The sequence below is a fragment of the Chiloscyllium plagiosum genome, chromosome 6, assembly GCF_004010195.1.
Source record: "Chiloscyllium plagiosum isolate BGI_BamShark_2017 chromosome 6, ASM401019v2, whole genome shotgun sequence".
Classification (NCBI taxonomy): Eukaryota; Metazoa; Chordata; class Chondrichthyes; order Orectolobiformes; family Hemiscylliidae; genus Chiloscyllium; species Chiloscyllium plagiosum.
Window position 1 is genome coordinate 53,850,604 of NC_057715.1, and position 14,735 is coordinate 53,865,338.

At 38.3% G+C, this 14,735-nt stretch overlaps 1 protein-coding gene across 1 annotated transcript in view; it reads right to left on the reverse strand.

The window, feature by feature from the left end:
* Positions 1-12,813, reverse strand: part of tyr (tyrosinase) — a 92,870-nt gene extending 80,057 nt beyond the window's left edge. Inside the window, exon 1 of the mRNA XM_043691552.1 lies at positions 11,983-12,813. Within this exon, the coding sequence (XP_043547487.1) occupies positions 11,983-12,798 (816 nt within the window). The 5' untranslated portion in view covers positions 12,799-12,813. The remainder of the gene's footprint in view (positions 1-11,982) is intronic.
* Between the last annotated feature and the right edge of the window lie 1,922 nt (positions 12,814-14,735).

The window sequence follows — 14,735 nt, forward strand, 5'->3', positions numbered from 1 at the left end:
ACAAACAGGTAGATGAAGGTAAAGCTGTTGATGTAGTGTAGATGGATTTCAGTAAGACATTTGATAAGGTTCCCCACAGTAAGCTATTGCACAAAATAGAGAGGCATGGGATTGAGGGGGATTTAGCGGTTTGGATCAAAAATTGGCTAGCTGAAGACGACAGAGTGATGGTTGATGGGAAATGTTCATCCTGGCATTCAGTTACTAGTGGGGTACTGCAAGGATCTGTTGGGTCCACTGTTGTTTGTCATTTTTATAAATGACTTGGATGAGGGCATAGAAGGATGGGTTAGTAAATTTGCAGATGACACTGAGGTCAGTAGAGTTGTGGATAACAATGAAGGATGTTGTAGGTTACACAGAAACACACGTAAGCTGCAGAGCTGGGCTGAGTGGTGGCAAATGAAGTTTAATGTGGAAAAGTGTGAGGTGATTCACTTTAGATGTGGTAACAGGAATGCAGAGTAATGGACTAATGGTAGAATTCTTGGTAGTGTAGATGAGCAGAAAGATCTCGGTGGTAAAAACAATGACTGCAGATGCTGGAAACCAGATTCTGGATTAGTGGTACATAGATCCTTGAAAGTTGCCACCCAGATTGATAGGGTTGTTAAGAAAGTACACAGTGCATTAGCTTTTATTGATAGAGGAATTGAGTTTGAGTTTCAGAACCATAAGATCATGCTACAGCTGTACAAAACTCCGGTGCGCCCACATTTGGAGTATTGCATAATGGTCACTCCATTATAGGAAGGATGTGGAAGCTTTGGAAAGGGTTCAGAGGAGATTGATTAGGATTAGATTAAATTAGATTAGATTACTTTACAGTGTGGAAACAGGCCTTTCGTCCCAACAAGTCCACACCGACCCGCCGAAGCGCAAACCACCCATACCCCTACATTTACCCCTTACCTAACACTACGGATAATTTTAGCATGGCCAATTCACCTGACCTGCACATCTTTGGACTGTGGGAGGAAACCGGAGCACCCGGAGGAAACCCACGCAGACACGGGGAGAATATGCAGACTCCACACAGTCAGTCGCCTGAGGCGGGAATTGAACCCGGGTCTCTGGCACTGTGAAGCAGCAGTGCTAACCACTGTGCCACCGTGCCGCCCACGATGTTGCCTGGTATGGAGGAAAGATCTTATGAGGAAAGGCTGAGGGACTTGAGGCTGTTTTTGTTAGAGAGAAGGAGGTTGAGAAGACTTGAGACATAAAAGATAATCAGAGGGTTAGATAGGTTGGACAAGGAGAGCCTTTTTCCTTGGATGGTGATGGCTAGCATGAGGGGACATTGTTTTCAATTGAGGGGATAGATATAGGACAGATGTCAGAGGTAGTTTTTTTTATTCAGAGTAATAGGGGTATGGAATGCATCATCTGCAACAGCAGAAGACTCACCAACTTTAAAAGGCATTTAAATGGTCATTGAATAGTCATATAGACGAGAGTGGAATAGTGTAGGATAGATGGGCTTCAGATTGGTTCCACAAGTTGATGCAATATTGAGGGCCAAAGGGCCTGTACTGCGCTGTAATATTGTTTGTTCTATCTGATCTCATGAATGTCCTAACTAAACATTGTGTTCAAGTTTCCTGGCAGTAAATAACACCATTCTACTAGTTTTCGACATTGTCTGTTTTACTTGCAGAGTAGTCATTTGCGATTCATGCACGAGGACAATGTAAGTTATGGCTGTCTGCAGTTTCATTTTTCTATAAATAAATGGTGTAGATTAAAACATTAAATGTAGAAGTAGGAAAATAAATATTAAAAACTTAGTAAATTCTAAAATCAAGAGTTCTCCAAAAATGCTCCAGTTGGTGGTGATCAAGTCTTCCAGTTGGAATTCAACTCAAACTTTGAGATGAGTTTCAGAAAATAATTGATGATAAAGGTTGTCGGTCCTGGGGAAGTTCTCTCTGATTGTCCACGTTCAAAACAAAATGTTTTGTTGGAAATTGAGGTCCCCTTTAAAACCGAGTTATTTTAGAATTCCTTTTTTTAAAAGGCCCGCATAGCATATTTTATGTTACAGTAATAACTAATCTTCTACAAACAAAAACACATCTCTTGCATATAAAAACCAAAGCAAAAATAAGATTCAGCAAGGTCATGATGTTCCAATGAACAGATATCAAAGATTTAGCAGGTCCATATTATATTATCAATGCATTGTTTAGGAAAATGTGATGTTTTGTTCTTAGAAGGAATGACAACTAACCTTCAACCCTGATTTCATCAGTAACTGACCGGCAATCATTGACCAAAGGGATTCAGACAATTGATTAATATAGCATAAGCTATAGCTCCTCAGAATATGGTAGAGTCAACAAGTGCTCAGGGACAGAGGGCAGTCTTTATCATACTATCCTTGTCGGTGGTTGTCCTCATTAGGAAGCAGTTTTTTGCAGATGGAAGTTGATGATGATAATTTATTGTCACAAATCTAGGGAGATTGTGCAAAGTTAGACCAGAAGAGGAGAAAGAAAACCTAATGAAGAGTTCCCTTCCACACTTGCTAGAGTATAGCATGCTGTCTTCACAATTTTAACAATTGTCACAGTCCTTGCTAATGGTCTGTTGTCTTCAGGTCTCTGAACCATCCCCACTTGCATGGCTCTGTATCTGCTTTGTCTAAATTGCTGCTTTTTACATTCAAGCAAAATATCTGAAAATTGCTCAAAAGTTGTTGACTACCTAGATCAACAGCTCTGGGAGATGACATTTTACATCTGTCCCTTAAAGTGTTGTAGACTCAATGACTTAGGTCAACCAGATCTCAAAGTCTGGCTGTATGCATCTTGTTTTGTTCAGTTATTCAAGGCGCTGATTACTCTCTGGGACATAATCACATGAGAACAGAAGTTTATCACAAAAGAAAAGCAATTTTAAAATATATAAACACACATATATCAACTCATACAACAAACAAATTTTCTAACTATTTCCTGACATTAATCTATTGCTAAGACTCAAGTACAGAAAAATTGCAACTCCTATCTGAACTGTATAGGGTTCTACTCAGTTCAATTCTGATGGTATACAGCAAGTAAACTATGAGAAAAATTTGGTCAAACCTTTTCAAATCTGCCAAAGTTGAACTTTTTCACAAATTTGAGAATCAAGATTTTCTCAATTCTAATAAACGACACATTTCTAACTAAACTCTCCTGGTTTGAAATACTTACAGACTAAATCCTTCTGCTGAGGTAAAAGGGTCCTTGAACTGTCTTGAATCTTTCTTTTCACAGAGAAACTATTTTTGTGTTTAAAAAGAAAGCAAACTCAACACTGGTCATCTGAACTGAATTAAATTTTGTTTAATCCTGGACTCAATATAAGGCTAATAGCCTTACATGTTTACTCAAATTGTCATATACCCAAGAATATAAATGTATTTCCATTAACACTATAAAGATCCAGAACAATTTGCTATCTCTCAATGTTCGATTTTATCAGAAGTACCACAGCACTCTGACTTGGTTTTTCTAAAAATAAACTTTCACAGACATAACCAATATTCATCAGCCTCTAATTTTGAAATCCAAATTTCAAAAACGATAACCAAAATTTATAAATTATACACCTTCCATCTCGCAGTTAAAACTGGGGATGATCAGATTGCCCAAACGGAAAACTGGAAATGCTTTAAGATTTGAAGAGATTACAGGGAGTGTGAGATGAGGCCAGGGAGAAAACTGAAAACAATGATAAGCATCCAAAAATTGAGGCGTAGCTGAATCAGGAGCAACATTAGGCAGTGAGCACAGAACGAGGGATCTAAACAACTTTTCAGTTAGAATAGATGCGGTATGATTTTGGGTAACCTAAATTATTGCCAGGGTGGCTGATGAAAGGCTGAGAAGAAATACTTGACAATAGGGAGGTCTAGAAGTAGCAAATAAACGGATGATGTGAGATTTAGATTCTACAAAGTAGAAGAAAATGGCTATAGGTTTTAGTTTTGTGAAAGTAATTGCTGTTTAAATTTAAAAGGTCAGAAACTAATTTCAAATTGTGAGTTCAGATTAGCATTTCCAATATTTTGCAAGTAAATGACTAGATAAGCCACCTGATGAGATAATTGTTAACAAACATTTCAACTCAAGCTACAGGAAGAGATGCCAATGGCCGGAAATAGCTTCACTCTAGAAGAATAATCAATATTATCAGAAGGATGATTTAATTTTAACAGATTCTAGATCATAATAGCTTGAAATAAGACTTAACTTGTTTTAGCAGTCAAAGTACATAGAGTTGGAAAAAGCTCTGCACTAATCTTAAGGTTCTGAGAAAAGGTCAGTGAGTTAGTGTCTCCTGTTTGGGAAAGAGGAAAATCATGTCTGGTCAACATACAGACAGAAAACTTTTACATTATCTTTAGTTAAGAAAGAAAATTTAAAACTGAAGATGGGAGAGATATGTTAATAAGTTAAGTAACTGGAAAGGACGTAGCCTGGAAAAGACAGTTTGATTTTTTCTTTTGACTATTTATGATAGAGAGGACAATTTTGAAAGATCCTAACACACTTTTATTTACTTTAGCAAAATAACAAGTTTATTATGCAAAAAAAAGTAAATCAGCAATCTTGAGAGTATATTCAGTAACTGAATGCAAATGCAGAAGTCACACAACGCCAGGTTATAGTCCAACAGGTTTTTTGAAATCACAAGTTCTCAGAATGCTACTTCTTCATCAGGTGAAGTCAACTTTTTAAATTGCTGAATGAATGTTCACTATTTCTAGTACATCAAGTTCAGGTTTCCCTCCTTTTAGTTCTAAAAAATTAAAGCACTTCATTTGATGAAGCAGTACTCAAAGCTTATGATTTTAAATAAAACCTTTTGGACTGTAACCTGGTGTCATGTGACTTCTAGCTTTGTCCACCCCAATCCAACACTGGCTCCTCCTTATCATGAACACAAGTGGTAAACAAATTGCAAGGTGAAAAACAAAATATGGTCTATCAAGCCAGAACTGACTTTGGATTTGACATATCACTATTACCATTGGTTCAGATCATAAAACGAAACTATTGGTGGAAATAATAATCCACAGAATTTAAGAAATATTTGAGACTCTTTCAACAAAGAATTGGTCTAGGTACCAAACAGAAAGGAAAAAATAATCAGTGTTGTGATGTATAATACACAGATTGAAAATAAAAATGGCTTTGATAGTTGGAGAGTTTTTTTTAAGGATTATTTGATTCTTTGATGAAAACTAGGAGTTAGCCAATACATTGAATTTTTTTTTAAAAAGTATGGTTTTTTTAAGGGTGAAATGCTAAAACTCAATATTTTGAATTAAAAAGGAGGGAAACCTGAATTTGTTGTTAACACTAGAATTAATGCACATTAATTTAGAAATTAATAAAAAGTTGACTTGGGGGTGAAAGAAAAATTAGAAGACATGCTTTGGAGGAAAAAGGGAAGTGAGAAATTAGCAAGAAACTGAGAGAAATAGAAAAAGAAAGACAAAGAACCGGAAATAAGAAAATTTGAAAAACAGACAAGTGAACAGCTTGAAGTGTGGCCTTGCTGTAAGTCTGCAGTAATGAGTAGAGTGGGTTCTTTGTTGATTATGTTTTATTGAGATATGTCTCGATTAAACTTAAAAATATAAACCACAAATATTGTTAGCTTGGAGCAGTGTTTTAGAGAGGAATAAGGCATGCTATTTTCTGGGTCTGCAGACTGGAAGAAGCAAAAATAGCCCTTAGTGGAGTCAGATGTTCTTGTCGGAGGAGAGAGTTTAGGGAGAATTTACGTTACTGAGGATTACATCTGCAATAAGTGCCGTTGGTTGCGAATCCTATCAGATCAAATGGATCATTGGAGCAACACGTGGAGGCAACGAGGAATTTAAAAAAGCAAGGGGATGTGATGGGTGGCAGTTATAGGAAGGGAGAAAGTTGCAGATACAGTCACATGGATGGGTTAACTCTAGGGAAGGTAAGAGAGATAGGTAGGTTTTGCAGGAGTCTTCTGTGTCTATCCCCATTTCAAATAAGTATGCTGTTTTGGAAAATGTCAGGGGTGATGGATTCTCAGGGGAATGTAGCATGGACAGCCATGTTTCTGACATTGAGACTGGTTCTAATGCAATGAGAGGTACATCAGATTTCAAGAGATCGATTGGGTAAGGGGATTCTCTAGTCCAAGGCACAGACAGACGTTTCTGTGGCCAGCAGCGCAAAATCAGAATGGTGTGTTGCCTCCCTGGTGCCAGGATCAAGGATGTTTCAGAGAGGGTACAGAATGTTCTCAAGCAGGAGAGGGGCCAGCAGGAGGTTATTGTACACATTGGAACCAATGACATAAGAAGGGAAAAGGTTGAGATTCTGAAGGAAGAATACAGAGAGTTAGGCAGGAAATTTAAAAAGGAGGTCTTCAAGAGTAGCAAAATCTGGATTACTCCCAGTGCTGCGAGCTAGTGAGGGTAGGAATAGGAGGATAGAGCAGATGAATGCATGGCTGAGGAGCTGGTGTATGGGAGAAGGATTCACATTTTGGAATCATTGGAACCTCTTTTGGGGTAGGAGTGACCTTACAAGAAGGAAAGCACCTGAACTGAAAGGGGACTAAATATACTGGCAGGGAGATTTGCTGAAGCTGCTTAGGAAGATTTAAACTAGTAAGGTTTTGTTGTTGGGGGTGAGGGGGAGAAACCCAGGAAGAGAGTTAGGTAAGAGATTAATCGAAGGCTGGTACAGTTGAAAAAAGCAGCAAGTCAAAACAGTCAGAGCAGGCACGGACAAAGCAGAGAGCAAGGTGAATAATTAAACTGCATTTATTTCAATGAAAGAAGCCCAACAAGGAAGGCAGATGATCTCAGGGCATGCTTACGAACATGGGACTGGGATATCATAGCAATTACAGAAACATGGCTCAGGGATGGACAAGTCTGGCAGCTTAATGTTCCAGGATACAAATGCTAAACAGGAAGGACAGAAAGGGATGCAGGAAAGGAGGAAGAGTGGCATTTTTGATAAGGGATAGCATTACAGCCGTACTGACAGAGCATATATTCCCAGAAATATATCCAGGCAAGTTATTTGGGTGGAACAAAGAAATAAGAAAGGGATGATCACCTTATTGGGATTGTATTATAGACCCCCTAATAGTCAAATTTGTAAGGAGATCTCCATTATCTGTAAGAATAATAGGGTGGTTATGGTAGGGGATTTTAACTTTCCAAACAAAGACCAGGACTGCCATAATGTTAAGGGTTTAGACGGAGAGGAGTTTGTTAAGTGTGCACAAGAATATTTTCTGATTCAGTATGTGGATGTACCTACTAGAGAAGGTGCAAAACTTGACCTACTCTTGGGAAATAAGGCAGGGCAGGTGACTGGGAGAGCACTTTGGGGCCAGTGACCATAATTCTATTAGTTTTAAAATAGTGATGGAAAAGAATAGACCAAATCTAACAGTTGCAATTCTAAATTGGAGAAAGGCTAAATTTTGATGGTATTAGGCAAGAACTTTCAAAAACTGATTGGGGACAGATTTTTGCAGGTAAAGGGGCAGCTGGAAATTGGGAAGCCTTCAAAAGTGAGATAACAAGAGTCCAGAGAAAGTATATTCCTGTCAGGGTGAAAGGAAAGGCTGGTAGGTGAAGGGAATGATGGACGACTAAAGACATTGAGGGTTTGGTTAAGAAAAAGAAGGAAGTATATGTCAGGTATAGACAGAATAGATGGAGTGAATCCTTAGAAAAGTATAAAGACAGCAGCAGTACACTTAAGAGGGAAATCAGGAGGGCAAAAATGGGACATGATATAGCTTTGGCAAATAGAGTTAAGGAGATTCCAAAGGGATTTTACAAATACATTAAGGACTAAAGTGTAACTAGGGAGATAATAGGGTCCCTTAAAGATCAGCAAGGCAGCCTTTGTTTTGATCCAAAGATGATGGGGGAAGATACTAAACGAGTATTTTGCATCAGTATTTACTGTGGAAAACAACCTGGCAGATATAGAATGTAGGGAAATAGATGGTGATGTCTTGGAGAATGCCCATATTACAGAGGAAGTAGTGCTAGATGTCTTGAAATGCATAAAAGTGGATAAATCCCCAGAACCTGATCTGGTATACCTAGAACTCTGTGGGAGGCTAGGGAAGTGATTGCTCGACCACTTGCTGAGATATTTGTATCATCAATAGTCACAGGTGAGGTGCCAGAAGACTGGAGGTTGGCTAACCTGGTGCCACTCTTTAAAGAAAGGTGGTAAGGACAAGCCAGGGAACCATAGACAGTGAGCCTGACGTTGGTGGTGGGGAAGTTGTTGGAGGGAATCCTGAGGGACAGGATATACATGTATTTGGAAAGGCAAGGACTGATAAGGGATAGTCAACATGGCTTTGTGCATGGGAAATCACGTCTCACAAACTTGATTGAGTTTTTTGAAGAAGGAACAAAGAAGATTGATGAGGGCAGAGCAGTAGACGTGATTTTTGTGGACTTCAGTAAGGCGTTCGACAAAGTTCCCCATGGGAGATAGGTTAGCAAGGTTAAATCTCATGGAATACAGGGAGAACTAGCCATTTTGAAATGTAGACTTTGAACTTTCACATAGAAAAGATCCAGATGCTTGTGTAAAGAACCATGAATCTACCTATAGTAATATATTGTGTAATGTAGTAAAATCATAGCCATGTGTAGTATTCTATAGCTAAGTAATATAATAAAGAGTGATCACCTATCAAACATTTAAATTGAGTTTTAAACATACAGCCATTATGGAATTTAACTATATTCCTGAAAAGTTCAGTCTAAAGTGGATTGATGAGAGCCCTCTTAATAGCTGCGTTGACTGGACAAGATGTTGAATAAGATGTACTGTGAAGATCCACGGATAATTGATGAGGGTTAGGTAATTACCCCAAGTTGGCCTAATCACACAGGTATGTGATTAATTTGATTTGGTGCGTATGTATCAATTAATAATACAATTGATTTGTAATCACCAAAGTGGATTAGAATCAAATGTTTTTGTTTGTTCAGTGGTGAAGTCGTTCGTCTACCCAGAGGCTTTCTCCCCATTGGTGTAAAGCAATGAATGCTTTGACATTGGAAGTGGACCTGAGTGTCAAGTGATTCATCACCTCATTGTGCCTCAAGGATGAGGGATAGCATAGCATAAAGGGATCAAAATGATAGGAATCAAATAAAAAGGTTTTGTTCTTCCTAATAATTCGGAGGGTGTTTATGCTCCACCAGTTCTATAAGAAGCATGAAAAATCATAAGTAGTATTAGGGTTAAGAGAAGTGATAGTGAGGCAGAGTTGATGTCATCTTCTTATGTGAACTGAATGTAGTCTGATCCAGTATGGTGACTGATACACTGTTGTGGAGGTCTGGCACAAAGTACTACCCATCAATCTCTCATTATTCATTTGATACTCCTTGTAATTGCTTTGTACTATACAGAGGAAACCAGATTATTGGAAGGAGATTGAGGTCCCAATAGAAACATTACATCAAAGACACGTTTCCAGCACTGATCGCGTCTTTTGTTTATAGTGATTAAACAGGCACCTTCTCTAAATTACTAACCTACTGCCTTCTTTCTCTCCCCACACTTTCCCTGGAGTTCTACAGAGGGGTGTACACTGACACCCCCCTCCCCCTTCCCAGGAATAATCTCTCCAATATTGTCCTGTACTGGGCAAACATGGAACCTGTTAAAAAAATTGCAGTAAAAAGTTGTGTGTGTGTGCGCGCGCACGCTATTTGGAGACTTACCCCATAAAGGCAGCGGCAGCAATAGCAGTCTTGTTGTTGGTGTGCAGGTACACTTTGTGCGGGGGGGGGGGGGTTGGAACAGGTCAGGAGGCAGGGGGACTAGAGGGGGGGCAGGGTCTCATGCACTGTGTGCTGTTGTGGTCTCCTGAATAGGGAGCAGACTTTAAAATCTGAGTCCCAGAGGAAAAGCATTTAATCGATTAACCGAATAATCGGTTATCCGATCGAAATAGTGCCTGTCCATCACATTCAGATAATCGAGTTTCCACTGTAATTGGTTTCCATATTTTTCAGTTAGTGGAATCAAAGTATTCACAGAGCAAACCAATTGTTCTACAGTTTACCAAATTGTAAAGTTGCAAGCCTATTAATTTCAAAATAAATCATGCTGTGGTTTCCCAAAATATGAAGCAGAATGATCATTAATAATTAGACTATACTCAAACAGGCGAGTATAGTCAGAGTACCATGCTGGCTAAATGAAAGACTTGCATTTGCATGCTGGCAAAACCAAGGAACTCATTATTGACTTTCCGCAGGATGTTACTCATGCCTCCCTAAACATTAACAGCACAGAGGTGGAACAAGTGGAGAGTGTCAAGCTCCTGGGAGTGGTCATCCACAACAAGCTTTCTAGGACTCTTCATGTGGATGCACTGGTTACAAAGGCCCAACAATGTCTCTTCTTCCTCAGGCAAGTGAGGAAATTTGGCATGACGGTGAATACCCTTGCCAACTTTTACTGGTGCAACATAGAGAGCATTTTATCTAGATGTATCATTACCTGGTATGGCAACTGTGCCATTCAAGATTGGAGACAGAGAGTGGTGAACTCGGCCCAGACAATCACAAAGGCCAACCTCCGATCTATGGAATCCATCTACCAGGCCTGCTGTCAAGGAAAGGCCGCCAGCATTCTCAAAGATCCATCCCACCCTGGCAATGTTTTTCTACAATCTCTACCATTGGGGAGAAGATACAGAAGCCTGAACACATGCACTAGGCGGTTTCTAAACAACAGTAGGCTAGAAACTGTTAGGATACTGAATAGACTCAAATTCTTTATATTCTCTTGTACTTGTGTTTTTGTTTTTTGCTGCTCTTTACCTATTATTTACTTATCTATGCTACTTAACTCTGTGATCTGCCTGTATTGCTGCAAGACAAAGCTTTTCACCGTACCTCAGTACACGTGACAATAAATTCAATTCAATTCTATATTGTGCCTTTCATGACTTCAGAGCGTACAGCAGCATTTTACATCCAATTAAATAATTTTGAAGTGCACTCATTTATAAATGTGGGAGAATATCAGCATTCAAATAATTTAACAAACTTGGAAAGTAAAAAAAATTATACAGGTATACAATCCTTTATCCAAAATCCTTGGGGTCAGTTGATTTTGGATTTTGGAATCTTTTGCATTTCAAAACAAAACGACATTTTCACAGTGAAATTAAAAAAAACTTAGCAAGTAGCAGACCCATGTGTGACTAGTACAAGTGCTGAGACACAATTTATGCAGTGCTAAGCCACGCTGCCATGTCACATCTGAGTGGCATGGGTCAAGTGGGTGTGGAGTTGGGTCACTTGTTCACACCTTGTTATGCAGAAAAACACTTCATGAAAGAAACGTTGGATTTCAGAGCTTTTGAAATTTCAAATAAAGGAGTGCGTACCTGTACTACATCTGAAAAGCCTGAAAAAGATATGGGAGAAAGGTTTAAGAGTTCCACATTTTTGGAAGGGAGCTAATTTGTTTTCAGTAGTAATATAAATTAGATAAAGTTAAGATTTTATGGAATGCAGTACAACTTTAAAATAATACTATATTCAAGTGTCTTCAATATATATCAGAGCGAGATTTATCCTTAGATAAGTATTATTCCTCCTATGAAATCTGAATCTTATGGTTTTGAGCTCCACTCAAAATACCCCTTGTAAGTTAAGATCAAAGTTCTGGTTCCCAAATACTGGTTGCTATCTGCCAGGCCATGTGGCTTATGTAGCGGCTAGTCTATTTCCCTGGTAAAGAACTGAGTTGGACTAATAATTTGTCCACATTAAAAATACCTGCTAATAGAAAAAAAATCTAACATTAGACATGGAAGATAAATAGGATACACACTAATTTTGTCACAATATTTCAAATGTCTGACACAAATCTTCAAAAGCACTTGATTTACTGGGGAAATACAAAAATTAGATTTCTTGTACAATACCTGCCATGCTGCAAAGACAGATGCAGGACTCAGAAGATTGGGATTTGTGGAATGACGGCCTCCCATATATTCATCAGTACAAATATCACAGCTTTCTGAATCTCTCCAGTCCCAATATGGAATAGTAAAATTGTCATCGTGTACCATCTTTCGGAGTTCACTTTCCCACAGCAACATAAAAGCTCTGTGCCAGGTCAGGAAACCAGGACCTTCATGAGCAAAGTCAATATCTATCCAAACATTTGACTTGCCTAATAAAGCATCTTTAGATGTATAATAGTGCATCCAAACAAACAGATCATAAACAGTTATATCTTTGAACATAGGATTTGAACCATTGTTCATCTGGGCATATGTTCCAGTGGCGATTTGATAGTCTTGGCTGATGGTGTATTTGGCTAAATTGATGTAAGCAAGAAACTTGTTCTTCTCAGTTGTTGTGAGGCTAAAGATATCTTTCCTGATCAACAATCGTTGTTCCGTGCAATTAGGACCAGTAAAGCCAAACTTGCAGTCTGCACAACTGAAACCCATAAAGTTTTTGTTGCACTGACAAGTCCTGTTGTAAAAGACAGATGGCCAGTTTTCACGATCATCCACCCCAGAGAATGGGAACTGAGGTCCATTTACAGCCTCAGTTATTAAAATGTCTTGACATGATCCTCTACCAGAGAGCTTGCCACAGGAAGATCCATCCCCGTTCCAAACTGGACAACACTCTTTCTTGAGAAGTGCATCTGCAGATGTACATGGTCGAGGAAACTGTTGAAATGAGAGTTTGAAAAAATTCAGAAGGCAAATTAAAAGGAGAGACATCTTTTTGGGTGAGCTCCTTTTACCTTGGCTCACTGCAGAGTGAGGAGTCAAACACATCACTTTGATTTTCTCCTCAAATTCAGAATCACATGCTTCAGATTAATGAAAAGAGCTTTTCATTCCTGACTAGCACAAATCATTACCAAATCCCCAGCCCTTAGCCAGCTGAAGTTAAAAAAAAATCCACTCATGAACATAAAACCATAGATTGATTAAATTTATTTTTATCTAAGATATAATTAAAAGGATTCTCATATCAAACCATGTAAGTACATAAGTGCTTATTTACACTTTACCAAAATAACTCAATTAAATTAAAATTTAGCATGTCTAATGGGTAATATTTACTTACTGAAATGAGATTAAGGGTGCATGTCCTGACACATTTAGAATTAAGTTTGAAAAAAAAAATCAATATCTACTCAAAGTTAAATTGGAGAATTTAACTGTTTTTAGTACAGATTTTAAAGATCAGATATATAATCTATACCATATGCTACGATACAAATTGATAGTTACGTTTAGTTATACGTTTTATTGGTTATTTGCAGAATTTTAAAAAGTTGTTAGATTATTACTGGTACTGTAATGGTGAATGTCGTTTTCATTAATTCAAAGCGTTAAGGAATTACCACAATTATGGAAGTAAGAAGTCAGCCGACTGTCTCGACGTGTAGAGCAGAAACTCTGACGCACACGGGACACTACGACAGAGCAAGTTGTGGATCACAAGCCCCGTTACATGATCGTACAGAAAGCACGAGTTTCTCTCTCATGTTCAGGCATTCGACCACTGTGGATACTTGAAATTTAATGAACCATCATACAAGACAGTCAACTGCTTTCGGTGCAAATTGTTAGAGGTTTAATAAGACTTTATAAACTTCCGATGTCGCAAAGCATCTGGCGGATCTTTTTTACAGTTTATCTATAATAGATGGGATAAACATAAAATTTTTAAAATGCATAGGTCGAATTCACAAAAAAAGCATCAAATTTATGAGCTGCTTAAAGAGAGGCCGCCTATCAAACGGAATCCCATCTCATTACAATCAACCCGACTTTTGACTGAAAATGCTAATCAAGCGAATGTATTAATATCCCAATCTGAAAATTGATTGGTACCAGAGATAAAGAACTCATTCGAGCAATGGGGATCAATCAACCACTTTGAGTCGGTAAAAACTAGCAATAAAGACTTAACGTGACACTCGATGAGTTTTGGACAAGTTGCTGTTAATGAAGATTTAGAGGTCAGCAAGATGAATATTTGTGTAATAAGCCCTGGAGGTCACAAAAATGCACATTAGGTAGACAGAAATAGACAATGCTATTGAGATGCAAATAAGAATCTTTGGTGACTGACAAATTGAGTGAATGGAATGCCAACAAACTCAATTGAGTCACCAAAGAGTGGAAGTACTTGTGATAGGAACTGAAAATAATTACTCCAACATTCGCAGGTTTTATTACAGGAAAGCATAATTTATCCAAAGTTTGTTGCCCAAAATTTGACAATTTGGGGGCGGGCAACGTGTAAAGAGAAAAGCAAAAAGATTGTGTAGCATTCGGGCTGGGTATCACGCGCGTCTACAAAAAAAGAGATCCAACAATAGTATTACCAAAGAAAATTCGTAATTTTGACTTTTTTCTGTCTAGTCTGTTTGAACAAGCCACTGAATGGATTGCAATCGCGGCGTTTCACTTTCTGAAGTTAACTGCAACCAAACACTGTCAGCAGTTATATTATTACAATTCCTCCGAGGCACAAAAACTAAAAGCCTTCCATTCAATAGGGCAAAACTAAATTAGCAATGTAAGTATTAAAAGGAGTTATTTAGAAGCGCATGTAACAACAATGGCCTTGATTTCACCATTCCTGCCTGGAGAAGAACGTTTTATGTATGCAAGTTTTTATAAGATTGTTTTGGAACCAT